This window comes from Oncorhynchus clarkii, chromosome 26, assembly GCF_045791955.1.
Source record: "Oncorhynchus clarkii lewisi isolate Uvic-CL-2024 chromosome 26, UVic_Ocla_1.0, whole genome shotgun sequence".
Taxonomy (NCBI): Eukaryota; Metazoa; Chordata; class Actinopteri; order Salmoniformes; family Salmonidae; genus Oncorhynchus; species Oncorhynchus clarkii.
The window spans coordinates 42,272,230-42,298,146 of record NC_092172.1 but is presented as its reverse complement, the minus strand read 5'-3'; the positions used below and the strand labels follow the sequence as shown (position 1 = coordinate 42,298,146).

General features: G+C 47.8%; 1 protein-coding gene across 1 annotated transcript in view; it reads right to left on the bottom strand.

The window, feature by feature from the left end:
• Nucleotides 1-25,917, bottom strand: part of LOC139384475 (C-myc promoter-binding protein-like) — a 133,697-nt gene that overhangs the window by 88,781 nt on the left and 18,999 nt on the right. Inside the window, exons 2-4 of the mRNA XM_071129260.1 lie at nt 8,470-8,796; nt 3,961-4,207; nt 664-733 (exon numbers count right to left, since the gene is read on the bottom strand). Coding sequence (XP_070985361.1) covers nt 664-733; nt 3,961-4,207; nt 8,470-8,777 — 625 coding nt within the window. The 5' untranslated portion in view covers nt 8,778-8,796. The remainder of the gene's footprint in view (nt 1-663; nt 734-3,960; nt 4,208-8,469; nt 8,797-25,917) is intronic.

Genomic DNA, 25,917 nt, shown 5'->3' with positions numbered 1-25,917 from the left:
GCAGGAGGATTGGAGGGAGTCTCCAGTATCATGTATTTTCCTGTACAGGAGAGCAGGAGGATTGGAGGGAGTCTCCAGAGGAACATCAGGGATTTTGTCCCAAATGGCCCCCTATTCCCTATGTAGTGCACTACTTTTGACCGAGGCCTATAGGGAATAGGGTGCCAATTGGGACAATGAATCAGTCCAATGGAATGTCAGCCTGTCCATCAATGGGGCTCGTTGTGTTTCAGATGAAAAGAACTGGCCAGAGAGGCCTGCTTATCAGTCCCTCTTATTAAATAAAGCTTAAATAAACACATGTTGTTTAAATCAGTGTGAAGCGACCAGACGACAGGGCCTCGGACAGTGACTGGGCTCTATGAGGATAGTACTGTTCCAACTGTGTCTGACCCTACCAAGAGACAACAGCACATCACGTATACAGCAGCCCACGTAATGCTAATGGCCCTTAAACAGGTAGTTGCAGTTCTTGGTTCTTGGTTGTTGTGTGTGTATATGATATACCATGACAAATGTCTGTTTTAAAGACGGGCAATAATATCATCGTGACTGCGGAGATATTCCACCTCCTGTGTGGTGGTGTGCAGGAGATACATATCTAAGGGTCAGGGGTTTCTACAGATAAATGTCGTTTCTCCTCTTCCGGGGACGTTCACTCACCTGCCTTGTAGGCTATGGTGTTGGGTTTGGCCACAGACTTCTTGTAACACAGATAGACAGAGGAACCCCACTGAAAACAGAGACGACACGTGTTGTTCGGATTGGAATCACATCACACTCTTTCTTTCCAAACACACAGCGCCGGGAATCAGTTGAGTAAGGTGTTGACAATAGCCGTCGACAGTGGACCCTGAATTATGACAGGGGAGGGGACAGTGGAGGGGTCAGGGGAGGGGACAGTGGAGAGGTCAGGGGAGGGGACGTTGGAGAGGTCAGTGGAGGGGACAGTGGAGAGGTCAGGGGAGGGGACAGTGGAGGGGTCAGGGGAGGGGACAGTGGAGAGGTCAGGGGAGGGGACAGTGGAGAGGTCAGGGGAGGGGACAGTGGAGAGGTCAGGGGAGGGGACAGTGGAGAGGTCAGGGGAGGTGACAGTGGAGAGGTCAGGGAGGGGACATTGGAGAGGTCAGGGGAGGGGACGTTGGAGAGGTCAGGGGAGGGGACAGTGGAGAGGTCAGGGGAGGGGACAGTGGAGAGATCAGGGGAGATGACAGTGGAGAGGTCAGGGGAGGTGACAGTGGAGAGGTCAGGGGAGGGGAGAGTGGAGGGGTCAGGGGAGGGGACAGTGGAGGGGTCAGGGGAGGGGACAATGGAGAGGTCAGGGGAGGGGACACTGGAGTGGTAAGGGGAGGGGAGAGTGGAGAGGTCAGGGGAGGTGACAGTGGAGAGGTCAGGGGAGGTGACAATGGAGAGGTCAGGGGAGGGGACAGTGGAGAGGTCAGGGGAGGGGACAATGGAGAGGTCAGGGGAGTGACAATGGAGAGGTCAGGGGAGGTGACAGTGTAGGGGTCAGGGGAGGGGACAGTGAAGAGGGGAGGTGACAGTGGAGAGGTCAGGGGAGGGGACAGTGGAGAGGTCAGGGGAGTTGACAGTGGAGGGGTCAGGGGAGGGGACAGTGGAGGGGACAGTGGAGGGGTCAGGGGAGAGTGTTTTACAGTAGGGGGTTTGGTAGAAGAGCGTTTTACAGTAAGGGGTTTGGTAGAAGAGCGTTTTACAGTAGGGGTTTGGTAGAAGAGCGTTTTACAGTAGGGGGTTTGGTAGAGGAGCGTTTTACAGTAGGGGGTTTGGTAGAAGAGCGTTTGGTAGAAGAGCGTTTTACAGTAGGGGGTTTGGTAGAAGAGCGTTTTACAGTAGGAGGTTTGGTAGAAGAGCGTTTTACAGTAGGGGGTTTGGTAGAAGAGCGTTTTACAGTAGGATGTTTGGTAGAAGAACGTTATGGTGTTTGGTGTGGGTGTTGGTGTTTCTGTCATGAAGGAAGGAGGGGGTTTGGTGTTTCTGTCATGAAGGAAGGAGGGGGTTTGGTGTCTCTGTCATGAAGGAAGGAGGGGGTTTGGTGTCTGTCATTAAGGAAGGAGGGGGTTTGGTGTCTCTGTCATTAAGGAAGGAGGGGGTTTGGTGTCTGTCATTAAGGAAGGAGGGGGTTTGGTGTCTCTGTCATTAAGTAAGGAGGGGGTTTGGTGTCTCTATCATTAAGTAAGGAGGGGGTTTGGTGTCTCTGTCATTAAGTAATGAGGGGGTTTGGTGTCTCTGTCATTAAGGAAGGAGGGGGTTTGGTGTCTGTCATTAAGTAAGGAGGGGTTTTGGTGTCTCTGTCATTAAGTAAGGAGGGGGTTTGGTGTCTCTGTTACAGTCATTATTGTTTGGCTAACCCTCCTCCTGGATAGCTCCCCTCCTGCAGGATTGTGCTCCAGCCCTGCTCTAACACGCCTGATTAAGCTAACCAAGGTCTCTGGGAGCAGCTGATGCATAAAATAAGATGTGATAAAAACCTGCTGGACTAATGTTTCTGTTAATACACAGCATCCATGTTATCTCTACCTCTCTCTCTCTGTTAACACACAGCATCCATGTTATCTCTACCTCTCTCTCTGTGTTAACACACAGCATCCATGTTATCTCTACCTCTCTCTGTTAACACACAGCATCCATGTTATCTCTACCTCTCTCTGTTAACACACAGCATCCATGTTATCTCTACCTCTCTCTCTCTGTTAACACACAGCATCCATGTTATCTCTACCTCTCTCTGTTAACACACAGCATCCATGTTATCTCTACCTCTCTCTGTTAACACACAGCATCCATGTTATCTCTACCTCTCTCTCTCTGTTAACACACAGCATCCATGTTATCTCTACCTCTCTCTCTGTTAACACACAGCATCCATGTTATCTCTACCTCTCTCTCTCTCTGTTAACACACAGCATCCATGTTATCTCTCTCTCTCTCTGTTAACACACAGCATCCATGTTATCTCTACCTCTCTCTGTGTTAACACACAGCATCCATGTTATCTCTACCTCTCTCTGTGTTAACACACAGCATCCATGTTATCTCTACCTCTCTCTGTGTTAACACATAGCATCCATGTTATCTCTACCTCTCTCTCTGTTAACACACAGCATCCATGTTATCTCTACCTCTCTCTGTTAACACACAGCATCCATGTTATCTCTACCTCTCTCTCTGTTAACACACAGCATCCATGTTATCTCTACCTCTCTCTCTGTTAACACACAGCATCCATGTTATCTCTACCTCTCTCTCTGTTAACACACAGCATCCATGTTATCTCTACCTCTCTCTCTGTTAACACACAGCATCCATGTTATCTCTACCTCTCTCTCTCTCTGTTAACACACAGCATCCATGTTATCTCTCTCTCTCTCTCTCTGTTAACACACAGCATCCATGTTATCTCTACCTCTCTCTGTGTTAACACACAGCATCCATGTTATCTCTACCTCTCTCTGTGTTAACACATAGCATCCATGTTATCTCTACCTCTCTCTCTGTTAACACACAGCATCCATGTTATCTCTACCTCTCTCTGTTAACACACAGCATCCATGTCTCTCTCTCTGTGTTAACACACAGCATCCATGTTATCTCTACCTCTCTCTCTGTTAACACACAGCATCCATGTTATCTCTACCTCTCTCTCTCTGTTAACACACAGCATCCATGTTATCTCTACCTCTCTCTGTTAACACACAGCATCCATGTCTCTCTCTCTGTGTTAACACACAGCATCCATGTTATCTCTACCTCTCTCTCTGTTAACACACAGCATCCATGTTATCTCTACCTCTCTCTCTGTTAACACACAGCATCCATGTTATCTCTACCTCTCTCTCTCTGTTAACACACAGCATCCATGTTATCTCTACCTCTCTCTCTGTTAACACACAGCATCCATGTTATCCCTCCCTCCCTCCCTCCCTCCCTCCCTCATCTCACCATACTGCTGTTGAGGTTCTTGTCCACCTTGCAGAAGGTGTGTGGTGGCGTCTCTCCCTTGCCGGGGATGATGACACAGATGTCTGTGACGGCCAGGGCGGCGTAGGTCTGGCTCTCCGTGGCGCGGCGATACGTCACGTAGATCCTCTGTGAGGAGGTGGAGCTTATGTTGGCAGGGCGTCCGGAGGGCGTGGTCTGGATGATGTGGCAACCCTGCTTCAACCGCTCCTTCCACTCATACAGAACACTGGGAGGAGGAGAGGAATCTGTAATTTAGCTACGACCCTAACCATGACCTCTAACCCTGACCTCTGACCCTGCTTCAACTGCTCCTTCCACTCATACAGAACACTGGGAGGAGGAGAGGAATCTGTCATTTAGCTACGACACTAACCATGACCTCTAACCCTGACCTCTGACCCTGCTTCAACCGCTCCTTCCACTCATACAGAACACTGGGAGGAGGAGAGGAATCTGTCATTTAGCTACGACACTAACCATGACCTCTAACCCTGACCTCTGACCCTGCTTCAACCGCTCCTTCCACTCATACAGAACACTGGGAGGAGGAGAGGAATCTGTCATTTAGCTACGACACTAACCGTGACCTCTGACCCTGACCCTGCATCAACTGCTCCTTCCACTCCTTCCACAATATCAGTTGTTTTTTCATAAAACCCTACACCTGTTTTTTTCATTGAAGTTGTTAGGTTTATGTCCCATCCTACATTCTTTAAAAATAATATCCCCTAATAGCAGGGACAGCACCATCTAGTGATCAGAACCTGGTAATATCAGGATGTAGGAGGGGACATAAATTACTTCAATGACTAATTTATCAGAACAGGGGGGAGGGGGACACTCAAATTGACTAAGAATACATGACATAATATGAAGAAACAATACTCCAAGCAGCAGCTCCATACTTGTTAAATATAGAGAACTGATACTTTGTACTCGTTGTTGGGTTGGGAATCCATGGGTGGCATTTGACCCAAAAACAAAGCTATTCCTCATGTCTTACTCTTTGTTAGAAAAAAAAGTTAGGTCCACACTGTGACGCTCAGAGGCTTAGTCTTCACTGCAACACAGCAGAGATCATTTCAGGCTAAAAACAAGACGTTGAAACACGTTCTGCTGACCCTAATATTTATCATTCTGCTAGCTAAAACCTCTCTAAAACAAAGAGGTTGGAGCAAGGGCCTATTTCAATTAGCTAAGTAGTGGTGACGGACAGCTACGGATTCCATAGTAACCGCAAGGTTTATCAACGATTCACTGCCAGTTGGGTCTCCTCTCAGTCAGAGATGTGTCTAATTAACCAGTCTGATATAGTTGGGTCTCCTCTCAGTCAGAGATGTGTCTAATTAACCAGTCTGCTATAGTTGGGTCTCAGTCAGAGACGTGTCTAATTAACCAGTCTGCTATAGTTGGGTCTCAGTCAGAGATGTGTCTAATTAACCAGTCTGCTATAGTTGGGTCTCCTCTCAGTCAGAGATGTGTCTAATTAAACAGTCTGCTATAGTTGGGTCTCCTCTCAGTCAGAGATGTGTCTAATTAAACAGTCTGCTATAGTTGGGTCTCCTCTCAGTCAGAGATGTGTCTAATTAACCAGTCTGCTATAGTTGGGTCTCAGTCAGAGATGTGTCTAATTAACCAGTCTGCTATAGTTGGGTCTCAGTCAGAGATGTGTCTAATTAACCAGTCTGCTATAGTTGGGTCTCCTCTCAGTCAGAGATGTGTCTAATTAACCAGTCTGCTATAGTTGGGTCTCCTCTCAGTCAGAGATGTGTCTAATTAACCAGTCTGCTATAGTTGGGTCTCCTCTCAGTCAGAGATGTGTCTAATTAACCAGTCTGCTATAGTTGGGTCTCCTCTCAGTCAGAGATGTGTCTAATGAACCAGTCTGATATAGTTGGGTCTCAGTCAGAGATGTGTCTTATTAACCAGTCTGCTATAGTTGGGTCTCAGTCAGAGATGTGTCTAATTAACCAGTCTGCTATAGTTTGGTCTCCTCTCAGTCAGAGATGTGTCTAATTAACCAGTCTGCTATAGTTGGGTCTCCTCTCATTCAGAGATGTGTCTAATTAACCAGTCTGCTATAGTTGGGTCTCCTCTCAGTCAGAGATGTGTCTAATTAACCAGTCTGCTATAGTTGGGTCTCAGTCAGAGACGTGTCTAATTAACCAGTCTGCTATAGTTGGATCTCCTCTCAGTCAGAGATGTGTCTAATTAACCAGTCTGCTATAGTTGGGTCTCCTCTAAGTCAGAGATGTGTCTAATTAACCAGTCTGATATAGTTGGGTCTCAGTCAGAGATGTGTCTAATTAACCAGTCTGCTATAGTTGGGTCTCAGTCAGAGATGTGTCTAATTAACCAGTCTGCTATAGTTGGGTCTCCTCTCAGTCAGAGATGTGTCTAATTAACCAGTCTGCTATAGTTGGGTCTCCTCTCAGTCAGAGATGTGTCTAATTAACCAGTCTGCTATAGTTGGGTCTCCTCTCAGTCAGAGATGTGTCTAATTAACCAGTCTGCTATAGTTGGGTCTCCTCTCAGTCAGAGATGTGTCTAATGAACCAGTCTGATATAGTTGGGTCTCAGTCAGAGATGTGTCTTATTAACCAGTCTGCTATAGTTGGGTCTCAGTCAGAGATGTGTCTAATTAACCAGTCTGCTATAGTTGGGTCTCCTCTCAGTCAGAGATGTGTCTAATTAACCAGTCTGCTATAGTTGGGTCTCCTCTCATTCAGAGATGTGTCTAATTAACCAATCTGCTATAGTTGGGTCTCCTCTCAGTCAGAGATGTGTCTAATTAACAAGTCTGCTATAGTTGGGTCTCCTCTCAGTCAGAGATGTGTCTAATTAACCAGTCTGATATAGTTGGGTCTCCTCTCAGTCAGAGATGTGTCTAATTAACCAGTCTGCTATAGCTGGGTCTCCTCTCAGTCAGAGATGTGTCTAACTAACCAGTCTGCTATAGTTGGGTATCCTCTCAGTCAGAAATGTGTCTAATTAACCAGTCTGCTATAGTTGGGTCTCAGTCAGAGATGTGTCTAATTAACCAGTCTGCTATAGTTGGGTCTCCTCTCAGTCAGAGATGTGTCTAATTAACCAGTCTGCTATAGTTGGGTCTCAGTCAGAGATGTGTCTAATTAACCAGTCTGCTATAGTTGGGTCTCAGTCAGAGATGTGTCTAATTAACCAGTCTGCTATAGTTGGGTCTCCTCTCAGTCAGAGATGTATCTAATTAACCAGTCTGCTATAGTTGGGTCTCAGTCAGAGATGTGTCTAATTAACCAGTCTGCTATAGTTGGGTCTCCTCTCAGTCAGAGATGTGTCTAATTAACCAGTCTGATATAGTTGGGTCTCCTCTCAGTCAGAGATGTGTCTAATTAACCAGTCTGATATAGTTGGGTCTCCTCTCAGTCAGAGATGGAGGTCATAACTACCCCCAGGTCAGTGAGTGGTGGTGTGTCTAACTACCCCAGGTCATAACTACCCCAGGTTTGTCTACCTACCCCAGGTCATAACTAACCCAGGTTTGTCTAACTACCCCAGGTAATAACTACTCCAGGTCATAACTACCCCAGGTCATAACTACCCCAGGTCATAACTACCCCAGGTCATAACTACCCCAGGTCATATCTACCCCAGGTCATAACTACCCCAGGTCATAACTACCCCAGGTCATAACTACCCCAGGTCAGTGAGTGGTGGTTTGTCTAACTACCCCAGGTCATAACTACCCCAGGTCATAACTACCCCAGGTCATAATCTACCCCAGGTTTGTCTACCTACCACAGGTCATAACTACCCCAGGTCATAACTACCCCAGGTCATATCTACCCCAGGTCATATCTACCCCAGGTCATAACTACCCCAGGTCATATCTACCCCAGGTCATATCTACCCCAGGTCATAACTACCCCAGGTCATAACTACCCCAGGTCATAACTACCCCAGGTCATATCTACCCCAGGTCATATCTACCCCAGGTCATAACTACCCCAGGTTTGTCTACCTACCCCAGGTCATAACTAACCCAGGTTTGTCTAACTACCCCAGGTCATATCTACCCCAGGTTTGTCTACCTACCACAGGTCATAACTACCCCAGGTCATAACTACCCCAGGTCATATCTACCCCAGGTCATATCTACCCCAGGTCATAACTACCCCAGGTTTGTCTACCTACCCCAGGTCATAACTAACCCAGGTTTGTCTAACTACCCCAGGTCATATCTACCCCAGGTCATAACTACCCCAGGTCATAACTACCCCAGCTCATATCTACCCCAGGTCATAACTAACCCAGGTCAGTGAGTGGTGGTTTGTCTACCTACCCCAGGTCATAACTACCCCAGGTCAGTGAGTGGTGGTTTGTCTACCTACCCCAGGTCAAAACTACCCTAGGTCATAACTACCCCAGGTGATAACTACCCCAGGTCATAACTACCCAAGGTTTGTCTACCTACCCCAGGTCATAACTACCCCAGGTTTGTCTACCTACCCCAGGTCAGTGAGTGGTGGTTTGTCTCGTCCTCGTCTGTAACACAGGAAGATCTGTGGCGCCATGAGACTTCCGTTGTTCAGGTCAGCTGACAGGCCGGACGGCGTGGATTCCACGCACGTGTACCCAGGAGGCACCTCTTCCCCCAGCGAGCGCATCACCACAGCGACGTCGGTGATGGGCGGCTTGGGTTTGGCCGTCTTGTGGCAGACATCGTGGAAGTGGATCTCCTGCTCCAGTGGAGTGGAGGAGTCGGTCAGACCAGCCAGCACGAAGTAGTCTGCTACACGAGGCCCCTTGTCCTCCATCTCCCATCACTGGGTAGGTCTGGAGGAGAGAGACAGATGCAGAGAGAGAGACAGAGAGACAGAGAGAGCAAGAGAGAGAGAGAGAGAGAGAGAGACAGAGAGAGAGACAGAGACAGAGAGAGAGACAGATGCAGAGAGAGAGACAGAGAGACAGAGAGAGCAAGAGAGAGAAAGAGAGAGACAGAGACAGAGACAGAGACACAGAGAGAGAGAGAGAGAGACAGAGACAGAGACAGACAGAGAGAGAGAGAGAGAGAGAGAGAGAGAGAGAGAGAGATGCAGAGAGAGAGAGAGATGCAGAGAGAGAGAGAGATGCAGAGAGAGAGAGATTATATGCCATTCAACATACCAATTAGGATTTGGCTAAAAATACTTGAATCAGTTATAGAACCTATTGCCCTTTATGGTTGTGAGGTCTGGGGTCCGCTCACCAACCAAGAATTCACAAAATGGGACAAACACCAAATTGAGACTCTGCATGCAGGATTCTGCAAAAACATCCTCTGTGTACAATGTAAAACACCAAATAATGCATGCAGAGCAGAATTAGGCCGATACTCGCTAATTATCAAAATCCAGAAAAGAGCCGTTAAATTCTACAACCACTTAAAAGGAAGCGATTCCCAAACCTTCCATAACAAAGCCATCACCTACAGAGAGATGAACCTGGAGAAGAGTCCCCTAAGCAAGCTGGTCCTGGGGCTCTGTTCACAAACACAAACACACCCTACAGAGCCCCAGGACAGCAGCACAATTAGACCCAACCAAATCATGAGAAAACAAAAAGATAATTACTTGACACATTGGAAAGAATTAACAAAAAAACTGAGCAAACTAGAATGCTATTTGGCCCTAAACAGAGAGTACGCAGTGGCAGAATACCTGACCACAAACTTAAGGAAAGCTTTGACTATGTACAGACTTAGTGAGCATAGCCTTGCTATTGAGAAAGGCCGCCGTAGGCAGACATGGCTCTCAAGAGAAGACAGGCTATGTGCTCACTGCCCACAAAATGAGAGGAAACTGAGCTGCACTTCCTAACCTCCTGCCCAATGTATGACCATAATAGAGACACATATTTCCCTCAGATTACACAGATCCACAAAGAATTCGAAAACAAATCCAAAAAGAGAGAGAGAGATGGAGAGAGAGATAAAAAAGAGAGAGAGAGAGAGAGAGAGAGAGAGAGAGAGAGAGAGAGAGAGAGAGAGAGAGAAAGAGAAAGAGAGAGAGAGAGAGAGAGGTGTTAAGAGAATTAGCCTGCTACACATCTCCACACTCTGGGTCTGCACAGAGTGACAGCATATATAGAGAGAACGCATGGACGGAGTTATACCCATATATCTGCAATGCATTCCTGTTTGTTCCCTTCATGGAATAGATATGTAGTTCAGCTTAAAATAAGTACCGAGAAGAGAGAAGTGGAAACACCTGACCTGTACAACCTGTTATAATAGATACATGGAGAGGACAGACATGACCTGTACAACCTGTTATAATAGATACACGGAGAGGACAGACATGACCTGAACAACCTGTTATAATAGATACATGGAGAGGACAGACATGACCTGAACAACCTGTTATAATAGATACATAGAGAGGACAGACATGACCTGAACAACCTGTTATAATAGATACACGGAGAGGACAGACATGACCTGAACAACCTGTTATAATAGATACATGGAGAGGACAGACATGACCTGAACAACCTGTTATAATAGATACATGGAGAGGACAGACATGACCTGAACAACCTGTTATAATAGATACATAGAGAGGACAGACATGACCTGAACAACCTGTTATAATAGATACACGGAGAGGACAGACATGACCTGAACAACCTGTTATAATAGATACATAGAGAGGACAGACATGACCTGAACAACCTGTTATAATAGATACATGGAGAGGACAGACATGACCTGAACAACCTGTTATAATAGATACATGGAGAGGACAGACATGACCTGAACAACCTGTTATAATAGATACATAGAGAGGACAGACATGACCTGAACAACCTGTTATAATAGATACACGGAGAGGACAGACATGACCTGAACAACCTGTTATAATAGATACATAGAGAGGGCAGACATGACCTGAACAACCTGTTATAATAGATACATGGAGAGGACAGACATGACCTGAACAACCTGTTATAATAGATACATAGAGGACAGACATGACCTGAACAACCTGTTATAATAGATACATGGAGAGGACAGACATGACCTGAACAACCTGTTATAATAGATACATAGAGAGGACAGACATGACCTGAACAACCTGTTATAATAGATACATGGAGAGGACAGACATGACCTGAACAACCTGTCATAATAGATACATGGAGAGGACAGACATGACCTGAACAACCTGTTATAATAGATACATGGAGAGGACAGACATGACCTGAACAACCTGTTATAATAGATACATGGAGAGGACAGACATGACCTGAACAACCTGTCATAATAGATACATGGAGAGGACAGACATGACCTGAACAACCTGTTATAATAGATACATGGAGAGGACAGACATGACCTGTACAACCTGTTATAATAGATACATAGAGAGGACAGACATGACCTATACAACCTGTTATAATAGATACATGGAGAGGACAGACATGACCTGTACAACCTGTTATAATAGATACATAGAGAGGACAGACATGACCTGAACAACCTGTTATAATAGATACATGGAGAGGACAGACATGACCTGAACAACCTGTTATAATAGATACACAGAGAGGACAGACATGACCTGAACAACCTGTTATAATAGATACATGGAGAGGACAGACATGACCTGAACAACCTGTTATAATAGATACATGGAGAGGACAAACATGACCTGTACAACCTGTTATAATAGATACATGGAGAGGACAGACATGACCTGAACAACCTGTTATAATAGATACATGGAGAGGACAGACATGACCTGAACAACCTGTTATAATAGATACATGGAGAGGACAGACATGACCTGAACAACCTGTTATAATAGATACATAGAGAGGACAGACATGACCTGAACAACCTGTTATAATAGATACACGGAGAGGACAGACATGACCTGTACAACCTGTTATAATAGATACACGGAGAGGACAGACAGGACCTGAACAACCTGTTATAATAGATACATAGAGAGGACAGACATGACCTGAACAACCTGTTATAATAGATACATGGAGAGGACAGACATGACCTGAACAACCTGTTATAATAGATACATGGAGAGGACAGACATGACCTGAACAACCTGTTATAATAGATACATAGAGAGGACAGACATGACCTGAACAACCTGTTATAATAGATACACGGAGAGGACAGACATGACCTGAACAACCTGTTATAATAGATACATAGAGAGGACAGACATGACCTGAACAACCTGTTATAATAGATACATGGAGAGGACAGACATGACCTGAACAACCTGTTATAATAGATACACGGAGAGGACAGACATGACCTGAACAACCTGTTATAATAGATACTTAGAGAGGACAGACATGACCTGAAAAACCTGTTATATATAGATACATGGAGAGGACAGACATGACCTGAACAACCTGTTATAATAGATACACGGAGAGGACAGACATGACCTGAACAACCTGTTATAATAGATACATAGAGAGGACAGACATGACCTGAACAACCTGTTATAATAGATACATAGAGAGGACAGACATGACCTGAACAACCTGTTATAATAGATACATAGAGAGGACAGACATGACCTGAACAACCTGTTATAATAGATACATGGAGAGGACAGACATGACCTGTACAACCTGTTATAATAGATACATGGAGAGGACAGACATGACCTGTACAACCTGTTATAATAGCTACATAGAGAGGACAGACTAACAGTGTAGACAGAGTTGGTCTAGTGGTCTAGTAACGGAGACTGAACAGTCTGTATCCTTGGTGCAGAGTGTCTCTGCTTCCCCTGGTCTAGTTCACACACACACACACACACACACACACACACACACACACACACACACACACACACACACACACACACACACACACACACACACACACACACACACACACACACACACACACACACACACACACACACACAGACTTCTGCCCTTCTTAATGCCTGTAAAGCAGAGGATTGTGGCAAGGGGCATGTGGTACTGTTGCTTCCCCCATCGGCAATACACACACACACAGCCGTAACACACACACCCTAACACAGACACCACAAACACACACAACCTAACACACACACAGAAGCATAAGAAACACACCCTAACTCACACACAAACACACCATAAACACACACACCCTAACACACATACACCATAAACACACACACACACAGCCATAACACACACACCTGAACACACACACACTAACACACACACACACACACACACACACAGCCATAACACACACACACAGCCATAACACACACACCATAACACACACACACACACAATAACACACACACACCATGGGAATAGAGAGTTAACTAGGAGAAGAGAGAGTGAACTAGGGGAAGAGAGAGTGTACTAGGAGAAGAGAGAGTTAACTAGGAGAAGAGAGAGTGAACTAGGAGAAGAGAGAGTTAACTAGGAGAAGAGAGAGTGAACTAGGAGAAGAGAGAATGAACTAGGAGAAGAGAGAGTGTACTAGGGGAAGAGGGGGGAGAGGGAACTAGGAGAAGAGAGAGTGTACTAGAAGAAGAGAGAGTGAACTAGGAGAAGAAAGAGTGAACTAGGAGACGAGAGCGTGAACTAGGATAAGAGAGAGTGTACTAGGAGAAGAGGGGGGAGAGGGAGGGGATGCTGGCCCTACTGCGCAGATCTGGGAATCGCTGAGCAGAGCTGACCTGGCCCGAGTCTCAACTACAGATGTGATAAATAACCGGCTTGCCAGAGACCTGGGCTTTATCTCAGTGGGCTAACAGACCCAGGCAGTCACTGTTTCTGGAGACTGGAGTCCCCCTTTAAGATAAGGATGGTGCAGAGAGCGCGTCGGCTGGACTATGTTGACTCGAGACAGTATCAAATGATATCTGTGCTGTAACAAGCTGACCACTGAACATTGTTTATTGTGTTCAACCCCAGGCAGACAGAGCCAAGACAAAGCTGTCCTTCAGTCTGCATTATCTCACAGCCAGGGAGAACGCAATGATGATGTGTAATAGGAGAGAAAGGGCAGGGTGTACAAGCCTCTCTCTGGCTATCTCTCTCTCTCTCTCTCTCTCTCTCTCTCTCTCTCTCTGTCTCTCTCTCTCTGTCTCTGTCTCTGTCTCTCTCTCTCTGTGTCTCTGTGTCTCTGTCTCTCTCTCTGTATCTGTCTCTGTCTCTCTCTCTTTTTCTCTCTCTCTCTCTCTCTCTCTCTCTCTCTGTCTCGCTCTCTCTCTCTCAAACGGCCTCATCGACCCTAGTTTTAGAGAGGACCAGTTAGCATATTGCTAACACAGAGCCAACACATTTAGCCACATCTAGGCTAACACACCCAGGCTAAATATCCCCTACTCTCCACACCCTCTGACTCCATCAGCCTGGCATCACAAGCCTTCATCACACTGACTACAGAATTATTTCGAAATGAAATAAACAGAGAGAGAGAGAGAGAGACAGAGAGACAGAGAGAGAGAGAGAGAGAGAGAGAGAGAAATCTGTTTTTAATAGAACCCAGATTCCTCCGTTAAATTAAGATAAAACCTAAGATATACATTCTCCATCTTGACAGGCCATCTTTTTTGACATTTTTAAGATCAAAAAACTTGTGGGATGCGTTTGAATACAATTTGAATCCCGTCCCATCTAGAAGTGCACAGTGCAGGTACGCTCAGCATTCCTCTGATCTCTGATCTACACCCTTTATGATGTCCCAGTCCACAGTGCAGGTACGCTCAGCATTCCTCTGATCTACACCCTTTATGATGTCCCAGTGCACAGTGCAGGTACGCTCAGCATTCCTCTGATCTACACCCTTTATGATGTCCCAGTGCACAGTGCAGGTACGCTCAGCATTCCTCTGATCTACACCCTTTATGATGTCCCAGTGCACAGTGCAGGTACGCTCAGCATTCCTCTGATCTACACCCTTTATGATGTCCCAGTGCACAGTGCAGGTACGCTCAGCATTCCTCTGATCTACACCCTTTATGATGTCCCAGTGCACAGTGCAGGTACGCTCAGCATTCCTCTGATCTACACCCTTTATGATGTCCCAGTGCACAGTGCAGGTACGCTCAGCATTCCTCTGATCTACACCCTTTATGATGTCCCAGTGCACAGTGCAGGTACGCTCAGCATTCCTCTGATCTACACCCTTTATGATGTCCCAGTGCACAGTGCAGGTACGCTCAGCATTCCTCTTATCTACACCCTTTATGATGTCCCAGTGCACAGTGCAGGTACGCTCAGCATTCCTCTGATCTCTGATCTACACCCTTTATGATGTCCCAGTGCACAGTGCAGGTATGCTCAGCATTCCTCTGATCTACACCCTTTATGATGTCCCAGTGCACAGTGCAGGTACGCTCAGCATTCCTCTGATCTCTGATCTACACCCTTTATGATGTCCCAGTGCACAGTGCAGGTACGCTCAGCATTCCTCTGATCTACACCCTTTATGATGTCCCAGGCATGGGTTCCTGCTGTGGAACTGAACAGCAGCACAGGAGAGGAATGGAGAGAGGGAGGGGAGGTGGGGAGAAGAGAGGAAGGGAGGGGAGGGGAGAGAGGGAGGGAGGGAGGGGAGGAGAAGAGGGGGAGAAGAGAGGAAGGGAGGGGAGGGGAGGTGGGGAGAAGATAGGAAGGGAGGGGAGGGGAGAGAGGAAGGGAGGGGAGAGAGGGAGGGGAGGTGGGGAGAAGAGAGTGAAGGGAGGAAAAGAGGGGGGGGGCGAGAAGAAGGCAGGGGAGGTGGGGAGAGGGAGTGAGGGAGGGGAGGAGAAGAGTGGGGGAAGAGATGAAGGGAGGGGAGGAGAAGAGGGGGGAGAAGAGTGGAAGGGAGAGGAGGGATAGGGAGGGGAGGTGGGGAGAAGAGAGGAAGGGAGGGGAGGGGAGAAGAGAGGAAGGGATGGGAGGGGAGAAGAAGAGAGGAGAGGAGAGGAGAGGAGAGGAGAGGAGAGGAGAGGAGAGGAGAAATTAAAGCCTGCTCTCCAGGGTTAGCTCTGTGTGTCAGGGAGTTGAATGATGACTCTGGTTTAGTGAAGAAAAATAAAGACTTACTGAATTCTAACACCAGTCAGACACCACCTCAACAACAGCCATATAACATGACAGACACCACCTCAACAACAGCCATATAACATGACAGACACCACCCCAACAACAGCCATATAACATGACAGACACCACCTCAACAACAGCCATATAACATGACAGACACCACCTCAACAACAGCCATATAACATGACAGACACCACCTCAACAACAGCCATATAACATGACAGACACCACCTCACCAACAGCCATATAACATTACAGACACCACCTCAACAACAGCCATATAACATGACAGACACCACCTCAACAACAGCCATATAACATGACAGACACCACCTCAACAACAGCCATATAACATGACAGACACCACCTCAACAACAGCCATATAACATGACAGACACCACCCCAACAACAGCCATATAACATGACAGATACCACCTCACCAACAGCCATATAACATGACAGACACCACCTCAACAACAGCCATATAACATGACAGACACCACCTCAACAACAGCCATATAACATGACAGACACCACCTCAACAACAGCCATATAACATGACAGACACCACCTCACCTCAACAACAGCCATATAACATTATGACAGACACCACTAGTTCCAGACACCAGTCTGTCTTGGCCGTAATAGTTTCAGCAGTCCCTCCCTCACTAGAGACCACAGCAGGAGTCCCTCCCTCACTAGAGACCACAGCAGGAGTCCCTCTCTCTCTAGAGACCACAGCAGGAGTCCCTCCCTCACTAGAGACCACAGCAGGAGTCCCTCCCTCACTAGAGACCACAGCAGGAGTCCCTCCCTCTCTAGAGACCACAGCAGGAGTCCCTCCCTCTCTAGAGACCACAGCAGGAGTCCCTCCCTCTCTAGAGACCACAGCAGGAGTCCCTCCCTCTCTAGAGACCACAGCAGGAGTCCCTCCCTCCCTAGAGACCTCAGCAGGAGTCCCTCCCTCTCTAGAGACCACAGCAGGAGTCCCTCCCTCTCTAGAGACCACAGCAGGAGTCCCTCCCTCCCTAGAGACCTCAGCAGGAGTCCCTCCCTCCCTAGAGACCACAGCAGGAGTCCCTCCCTCTCTAGAGACCACAGAAGGAGTCCCTCCCTCTCTAGAGACCACAGCAGGAGTCACTCCCTCCCTAGAGACCACAGCAGGAGCCCCTCTCTCTCTAGAGACCACAGCAGGAGCCCCTCTCTCTCTAGAGACCACAGCAGGAGCCCCTCTCTCTAGAGACCACAGCAGGAGTCCCTCTCTCTCTGAGCCCTAACCCCTCTGAGCCCTAACCCCTCTGAGCCCTAAACTCGAAATCTCTCTCCCTCTGAGCCCTAACCCCTCTGAGCCCTAAACTCTACATCTCTCTCCCTCTGAGCCCTAAACTCGACATCTCTCTCCCTCTGAGCCCTAACCCCTCTGAGCCCTAAACTCGACATCTCTCTCCCTCTGAGCCCTAACCCCTCTGAGCCCTAACCCCTCTGAGCCCTAAACTCTACATCTCTCTCCCTCTGAGCCCTAAACCCTCTGAGCCCTAACCCCTCTGAGCCCTAACCCCTCTGAGCCCTAACACCTCGGACCCCTAACCCCTCTGACCCCTAACCCCTCTGACCCCTAACCCCTCTGAGCCCTAAACTCTACATCTCTCTCCCTCTGAGCCCTAAACCCTCTGAGCCCTAACCCCTCTGAGCCCTAACCCCTCTGAGCCCTAACCCCTCTGAGCCCTAACCCCTCTGACCCCTAACCCCTCTGAGCCCTAACCCCTCTGAGCCCTAAACTCTACATCTCTCTCCCTCTGAGCACTAAACCCTCTGAGCCCTAACCCCTCTGAGCCCTAACCCCTCTGAGCCCTAACCCCTCTGAGCCCTAACCCATCTGACCCCTAACCCCAGCAGGGACTCCTGCTGTGGTCTCTAGTGAGGGAGGGACTCCTGCTGTGGTCTCTAGTGAGGGAGCAGGGGAACAGGGAGGAGTGGGTTCAACACAGCATCCGTCCAGAAACCTAACAACCTCCTAATGGTTGGCCACAGCCCAGCCAGGGGAACAGGGAGGAGTGGGTTCAACACAGCATCCGTCCAGAAACCTAACAACAACCTCCTAATGGTTGGCCACAGCCCAGCCAGGGGCCGGTAAAGACAACACATTAGCTGGCTAGATCAACATCCTCCAGCTGGCTGAGACTCCAGGCCAGGGGGGAGACAGATCTAATGGAAGCCCAGGAACAGAGCCCGTTCTCTGGACGCTCTGGACTCTGAAGACCCCTCCCTGCTGGAGCTGATACCAGAGAAGCCGTCCCCTCCAGCTGTCTGGCTGGACGTCCAGCAGAGACATAATGTGTGTCCCAAATGACACCTTATTCCCTTTATAGTGCACTACTTTGATTACATGGTGCACTAATTTGATTACATAGTGCACTACTTTTGACCAACTGGGCCCTGGTCAAAGTAGTGCACTACAAAGAGAATAGTGTGCAATTTGGGATGCAGCCATTGACACAGCAGGTGAGGTGGATGGAGACAGGGAGAAGGAGGGCTGGAGAATGTAAACAGACCAGAGAGAAGTCCTCCACAGCCAAGCATCTGCTTCTAGTTAGACCAGGAGGGTTCACTGTTCCATCTCTCTCTATAAAATAACCCTGTGGGAAATGAACATTTATTTTCTATGTCAGGAGATCCGCGTGCCGTGCAGCACTTCTAGGACTAGAGACGGAGGACAGACTGAGTCAACCTGAGCAGAATGCTAAGAATACCTCCTGTCCTCTCCTCTCCTCTCCTCTCCTCTCCTCTTCTCTTCCTGAATGACTGACTGAGGTGTGAATGTCTCTGTGTGTGTGGTGTGTGTGCGTGGCTGTGTTAACATTCAGGACACGCCTGAGTCTGAGGTGTGATTAATACAAGCCAGTCTCCCGTTGCTCTAATGGCCTCTGCTTCCTATATACCCCCCACATGCTAATGAGTTGACAAACACACAAACACACTGCCTGAAACAGAACTGCTAACTCTTCAGAGGTTGTGACAGGAGAAGAGATTTAACTGGGGTCAGAACCGCTCCCTCTTCAGGGGTTGAGACAGGAGAAGAGATTGGACTGGGGTCAGAACCGCTCCCTCTTCAGGGGTTGAGACAGGAGAAGAGATTGGACTGGGGTCAGAACCGCTCCCTCTTCAGGGGTTGAGACAGGAGAAGAGATTGGACTGGGGTCAGAACCGCTCCCTCTTTATGGGTTGTGGACTGGGATCAGAACCGCTCCCTCTTCAGGGTTTGAGACAGGAGAAGAGATTGGACTGGGGTCAGAACCGCTCCCTCTTCAGGGGTTGTGACAGGAGAAGAGATTTGACTGGGGTCAGAACCGCTCCCTCTTCAGGGGTTGTGACAGGAGAAGAGATTGGACTGGGGTCAGAACCGCTCCCTCTTCAGGGGTTGAGACGGGAGAAGAGATTGGACTGGGGTCAGAACCACTCCCTCTTCAGGGGTTGAGACAGGGGAAGAGATTGGACTGGGGTCAGAACCGCTCCCTCTTCAGGGGTTGTGACAGGGGAAGAGATTGGACTGGGGTAAGAACCGCTCCCTCTTCAGGGGTTGAGACGGGAGAAGAGATTGGACTGGGGTCAGAACCACTCCCTCTTCAGGGGTTGTGACAGGAGAAGAGATTGGACTGGGGTCAGAACCACTCCCTCTTCAGGGGTTGAGACAGGAGAAGAGATTGGACTGGGGTCAGAACCGCTCACTCTTCAGGGGTTGTGCCTACATTCTGTCTATGATAAACATGGCCATGCATAGTTTTTTTGCCCCCAAAACAACACCTTGTTTCTTCATCATAAATCCATTTCCTTGTGTGGCTGACAGTTAAATAGTGTTGTACTTCTGGTGTCATCTGATGAAAGTGAAGCTATTTTCTGATGAATGTGATGCATGTATTTTATGTGAAGGAAAACTATTTTATAACTATATTCAACTATAGATGCACGTCCCTGATCACTATTGAAGCAACAAAAACACGGTTGACTTTCTATATAAAACGCTGGCAAACTGGTTTAAGATGCTGATTTCGTTGATGAAAAGGCTGATTTGTAAACTCTGACCCCTGATGTATTAAACTGGCCTAGGAACAGTGGGTTAACTGCCTGTTCAGGGGCAGAACGACAGATTTGTACCTTGTCAACCTTCCGATTACTAGTCCAACGCTCTAACCACTAGGCTACCTGCTGGTTACTAGTCCAACACTATAACCACTAGGCTACCTGCTGGTTACTAGTCCAACTCTCTAACCACTAGGCTACCTGCTGGTTACTGACCCAACACTATAACCACTAGGCTACCTGCTGGTTACTAGTCCAACGCTCTAACCACTAGGCTACCTGCTGGTTACTAGTCCAACTCTCTAACCACTAGGCTACCTGCTGGTTACTAGTCCAACGCTCTAACCACTAGGCTACCTGCTGGTTACTAGTCCAACGCTCTAACCACTAGGCTACCTGCTGGTTACTAGTCCAATGCTCTAACCACTAGGCTACCTGCTGGTGACTAGTCCAACGCTCTAACCACTAGGCCACCCTGCCGCCCCAAATGACAATGACGTGTCATCTTTGTCACACTACAGAGATAGCTTGCATCAAGTTCTTTCCTGACACATTATAGATGGGGAATTGTTTTTAGGAACAAGTTACTGAAACGAGTAAGTGAAACAAGTAAGTGAAACAAGTAAGTGAAATGCTAACCGAGGCTTTAACATAACGCATTGTCATCTCTCCAGAGACACTCTTCCCAGCAGGCACACTAAGAGATTACCTCTCTGTTTGTGGTGAAGTATAACAAGGGAGATCCCACCGGAGAGATCCCTCTCTCAGCACAGTCAGTCACTTCACAAGACGACCCAGGAAGCCAATGATGTAGAGACAACAGTTTCTTAACGTTCAACACAGCCACTGGAGAAGTTAAAGGAGAATTTTGCCTTTTTTATTTTTTTTTTTACAACCAAATCTCTATTTTTGATGTAAATGGCATGTTATGGAAGGATCCAGACAGTTTTTGTTGTTGTTGTGACATCCCTTAAGCCTACCCCAACCAGAGACTCACTTCCTCAGCCTTGTTGTTGTTGTGACATCCCTTAAGCCTACCCCAACCAGAGACTCGCTTCCTCACCCTTGTTGTTGTTGTGATATCCCTTAAGCCTACCCCAACCAGAGACTCACTTCCTCAGCCTTGTTGTTGTTGTGATATCCCTTAAGCCTACCCCAACCAGAGACTCACTTCCTCAGCCTTGTTGTTGTTGTGATATCACTTAAGCCTACCCCAACCAGAGACTCACTTCCTCAGCCTTGTTGTTGTTGTGACATCCCTTAAGCCTACCCCAACCAGAGACTCACTTCCTCAGCCTTGTTGTTGTTGTGATATCACTTAAGCCTACCCCAACCAGAGACTCACTTCCTCAGCCTTGTTGTTGTTGTGACATCCCTTAAGCCTACCCCAACCAGAGACTCACTTCCTCAGCCTTGTTGTTGTTGTGACATCCCTTAAGCCTATCCCAACCAGAGACTCACTTCCTCAGCCTTGTTGTTGTTGTGACATCCCTTAAGCCTACCCCAACCAGAGACTCACTTCCTCAGCCTTGTTGTTGTTGTGACATCCCTTAAGCCTACCCCAACCAGAGACTCACTTCCTCAGCCTTGTTGTTGTTGTGACATCCCTTAAGCCTACCCCAACCAGAGACTCACTTCCTCAGCCTTGTTGTTGTTGTGATATCCCTTAAGCCTACCCCAACCAGAGACTCACTTCCTCAGCCTTGTTGTTGTTGTGATATCCCTTAAGCCTACCCCAACGAGAGACTCACTTCCTCAGCCTTGTTGTTGTTGTGATATCCCTTAAGCCTACCCCAACCAGAGACTCACTTCCTCAGCCTTGTTGTTGTTGTGATATCCCTTAAGCCTACCCCAACCAGAGACTCACTTCCTCAGCCTTGTTGTTGTTGTAACATCCCTTAAGCCTACCCCAACCAGAGACTCACTTCCTCAGCCTTGTTGTTGTTGTGACATCCCTTAAGCCTACCCCAATCAGAGACTCACTTCCTCAGCCTTGTTGTTGTTGTGACATCCCTTAAGCCTATCCCAACCAGAGACTCACTTCCTCAGCCTTGTTGTTGTTGTGACATCCCTTAAGCCTACCCCAACCAGAGACTCACTTCCTCAGCCTTGTTGTTGTTGTGACATCCCTTAAGCCTACCCCAACCAGAGACTCACTTCCTCAGCCTTGTTGTTGTTGTGACATCCCTTAAGCCTACCCCAACCAGAGACTCACTTCCTCAGCCTTGTTGTTGTTGTGACATCCCTTAAGCCTACCCCAACCAGAGACTCACTTCATCAGCCTTGTTGTTGTTGTGACATCCCTTAAGCCTACCCCAACCAGAGACTCACTTCCTCAGCCTTGTTGTGCAGTACAGGGGGCTATGAAAAAACATGGACCAATAATTCAAAAAAACAACCAAATATGTCCTTTTAGAAGAAAAGGAACATCTCAGTACAGTGATGAGGGTCTATAAAACACTATCCTCAACATTATCTCCTATTGTGTAGCGACTCGAGCGACAGGCTACCTCTCCGTCCATTCTAGCAGCAGGTTACACAGAGAATGGAACAGCTGGATAAGGGGGGGAACAGATTGAGGTGTGGATCAGGTTCAGAATGGAACAGCTGGATCAGGTTCAGAATGGAACAGCTGGATAAGGGGGGGAACAGATTGAGGTGTGGATCAGGTTCAGAATGGAACAGCTGGATAAGGGGGGGAACAGATTGAGGTGTGGATCAGGTTCAGAATGGAACAGCTGGATCAGGTTCAGAATGGAACAGCTGGATAAGGGGGGAAAACAGATTGAGGTGTGGATCAGGTTCAGAATGGAACAGCTGGATAAGGGGAAGAGATTGAGGTGTGGATCAGGTTCAGAATGGAACAGCTGGATAAGGGGAACAGATTGAGGTGTGGATCAGGTTCAGAATGGAACAGCTGGATAGGGGAGATACAGATTGAGTTGTGGATCTAGTTCAGAAGGACAATTTCATGTGTACATCTTCTCCTTTAAGAGTTTCCTTAGAGGCGTTGTCATGTTCCCTGCCTGTCTGTCCGTCCGACTGTCCGACTGTCTGTCTGTCTGTCTGTCTGTCTGTCTGTCTGTCTGTCTGTCTGTCTGTCTGTCTGTCTGTCTGTCTATGTCTGACTGTCTGTCTGTCTGTCTGTCTGTCTGACTGACTGTCCGTCTGTCTGTCTGGACGTATTTAACTATACTTGTGGGTCCCCACAAGAAAAATAAACAAACACAAATTTGACCAACTGGGGACACAATTCTATTTCTAGGGGGTTTAGGGTTACGGTTAGAATTAGATTTAGGTTGAGGTTTAGGTTTAGAATTAGATTTAGGTTGAGGTTTAGGGTTACGGTTAGAATTAGATTTAGGTTGAGGTTTAGGGTTAGGTTTAGAATTAGATTTAGGTTGAGGTTTAGGGTTAGGTTTAGAATTAGATTTAGGTTGAGGGTTAGGTTTAGAATTAGATTTAGATTTAGGTTGAGGTTTAGGGTTAGGTTTAGAATTAGATTTAGGTTGAGGGTTAGGTTTAGAATTAGATTTAGGTTGAGGTTTAGGGTTAGGGTTAGAATTAGATTTAGGTTGAGGTTTAGGGTTAGATTTAGAATTAGATTTAGCTTGAGGTTTAGGGTTAGGTTTAGAATTAGATTTAGGTTTAGGGTTAGGTTTAGAATTAGATTTAGGTTGAGGTTTAGGGTTAGGTTTAGAATTAGATTTAGGTTTAGGTTTAGAATTAGATTTAGCTTGAGGTTTAGGGTTAAGGTTAGAATTAGATTTAGGTTGAGGTTTAGGGTTAGGTTTAGAATTAGATTTAGGTTGAGGTTTAGGGTTAGAATTAGATTTAGGTTGAGGGTTAGATTTAGGTTGAGGTTTAGGGTTAGGTTTAGATTTAGATTTAGGTTGAGGTTTAGGGTTAGAATTAGATTTAGGTTGAGGTTTAGGGTTAGAATTAGATTTAGGTTGAGGTTTAGGGTTAGGTTTTTGGGTTAAGGTTAGGGAAAATAGGATTTTGGATGGGAATCAATTGTGTGTCCCCACAAGTTTAGTTGTACACGACTGTGTGTGTGTGTGTGTGTGTGTGTGTGTGTGTGTGTGTGTGTGTGTGTGTGTGTGTGTGTCAGAGAGGTCTCTAAGTCCATGGCCGTTAGTTCAGTCACGTCTTCAAGGTAAAGTCGTTGTGAGAACAGCACTAAGGTGTTCAGGGTCAGTCAGTTCCTTAAGCATTACGTGTTATCACCACTGGCTATAGAGGACACAGCAGAACAGGCCTTGTTGTGTCTCACATCGCTCCCTACTCACTGTGGTACACATTAAAAACTAGTTGTAATGAACACGAGGGGAGACAGAGAGCTGGTTTCAAGCTCAGGGCACAGCTGGTGTTTATTGTAAAAGACCACAGGACGAGGCAGGTAGCTGGATCCAGGGGCAGGTAGCTAGGTCCAGGGGCAGGCAGAAGGTCATACACAGGAGGAGGCAGGTAGCTGGGTCCAGGGGCAGGCAGAAGGTCATACACAGGAGGAGGCAGGTAGCTGGGTCCAGGGGCAGGCAGAAGGTCATACACCGGAGGAGGCAGGTAGCTGGGTCCAGGGGCAGGCAGAAGGTCATACACAGGAGGAGGCAGGTAGCTGGGTCCAGGAGCAGGCAGAAGGTTATACACAAGAGGCAGGTAGCTGGATCCAGGGGCAGGTAGAAGGTCATACACCGGAGGAGGCAGGTAGCTGGGTCCAGGGGCAGGCAGAAGGTCATACACAGGAGGAGGCAGGTAGCTGGGTCCAGGGGCAGGCAGAAGGTTATACACAGGAGGAGGCAGGTAGCTGGGTCCAGGGGCAGGCAAAAGGTCATACACAGGAGGAGGCAGGTAGCTGGGTCCAGGGGCAGGCAGAAGGTCATACACAGGAGGAGGCAGGTAGCTGGGTCCAGGGGCAGGCAGAAGGTCATACACAGGAGGAGACAGGTAGCTGGGTCCAGGGGCAGGTAGAAGGTCATACACCGGAGGAGGCAGGTAGCTGGGTCCAGGGGCAGGCAGAAGGTCATACACAGGAGGAGGCAGGTAGCTGGGTCCAGGGGCAGGCAGAAGGTCATACACAGGAGGAGGCAGGTAGCTGGGTCCAGGGGCAGGCAGAAGGTTATACACAGGAGGAGGCAGGTAGCTGGGTCCAGGGGCAGGCAAAAGGTCATACACAGGAGGAGGCAGGTAGCTGGGTCCAGGGGCAGGCAGAAGGTCATACACAGGAGGAGGCAGGTAGCTGGGTCCAGGGGCAGGGGCAGGCAGAAGGTCATACACAGGAGGAGGCAGGTAGCTGGGTCCAGGGGCAGGCAGAAGGTCATACACAGGAGGAGGCAGGTAGCTGGGTTCAGGGGCAGGCAGAAGGTCATACACAGGAGGAGGCAGGTAGCTGGGTCCAGGGGCAGGTAGCTGGGTCCAGGGGCAGGCAGAAGGTCATACACCGGAGGCAGGTAGCTGGGTCCAGGGGCAGGCAGAAGGTCATACACAGGAGGAGGCAGGTAGCTGGGTCCAGGGGCAGGCAGAAGGTCATACACCGGAGGAGGCAGGTTGAGGTTTAGGGTTAGAATTAGATTTAGGTTGAGGTTTAGGGTTAGAATTAGATTTAGGTTGAGGTTTAGGGTTAGGTTTTTGGGTTAAGGTTAGGGAAAATAGGATTTTGGATGGGAATCAATTGTGTGTCCCCACAAGTTTAGTTGTACACGACTGTGTGTGTGTGTGTGTGTGTGTGTGTGTGTGTGTGTGTGTGTGTGTGTGTGTGTGTGTGTGTGTCAGAGAGGTCTCTAAGTCCATGGCCGTTAGTTCAGTCACGTCTTCAAGGTA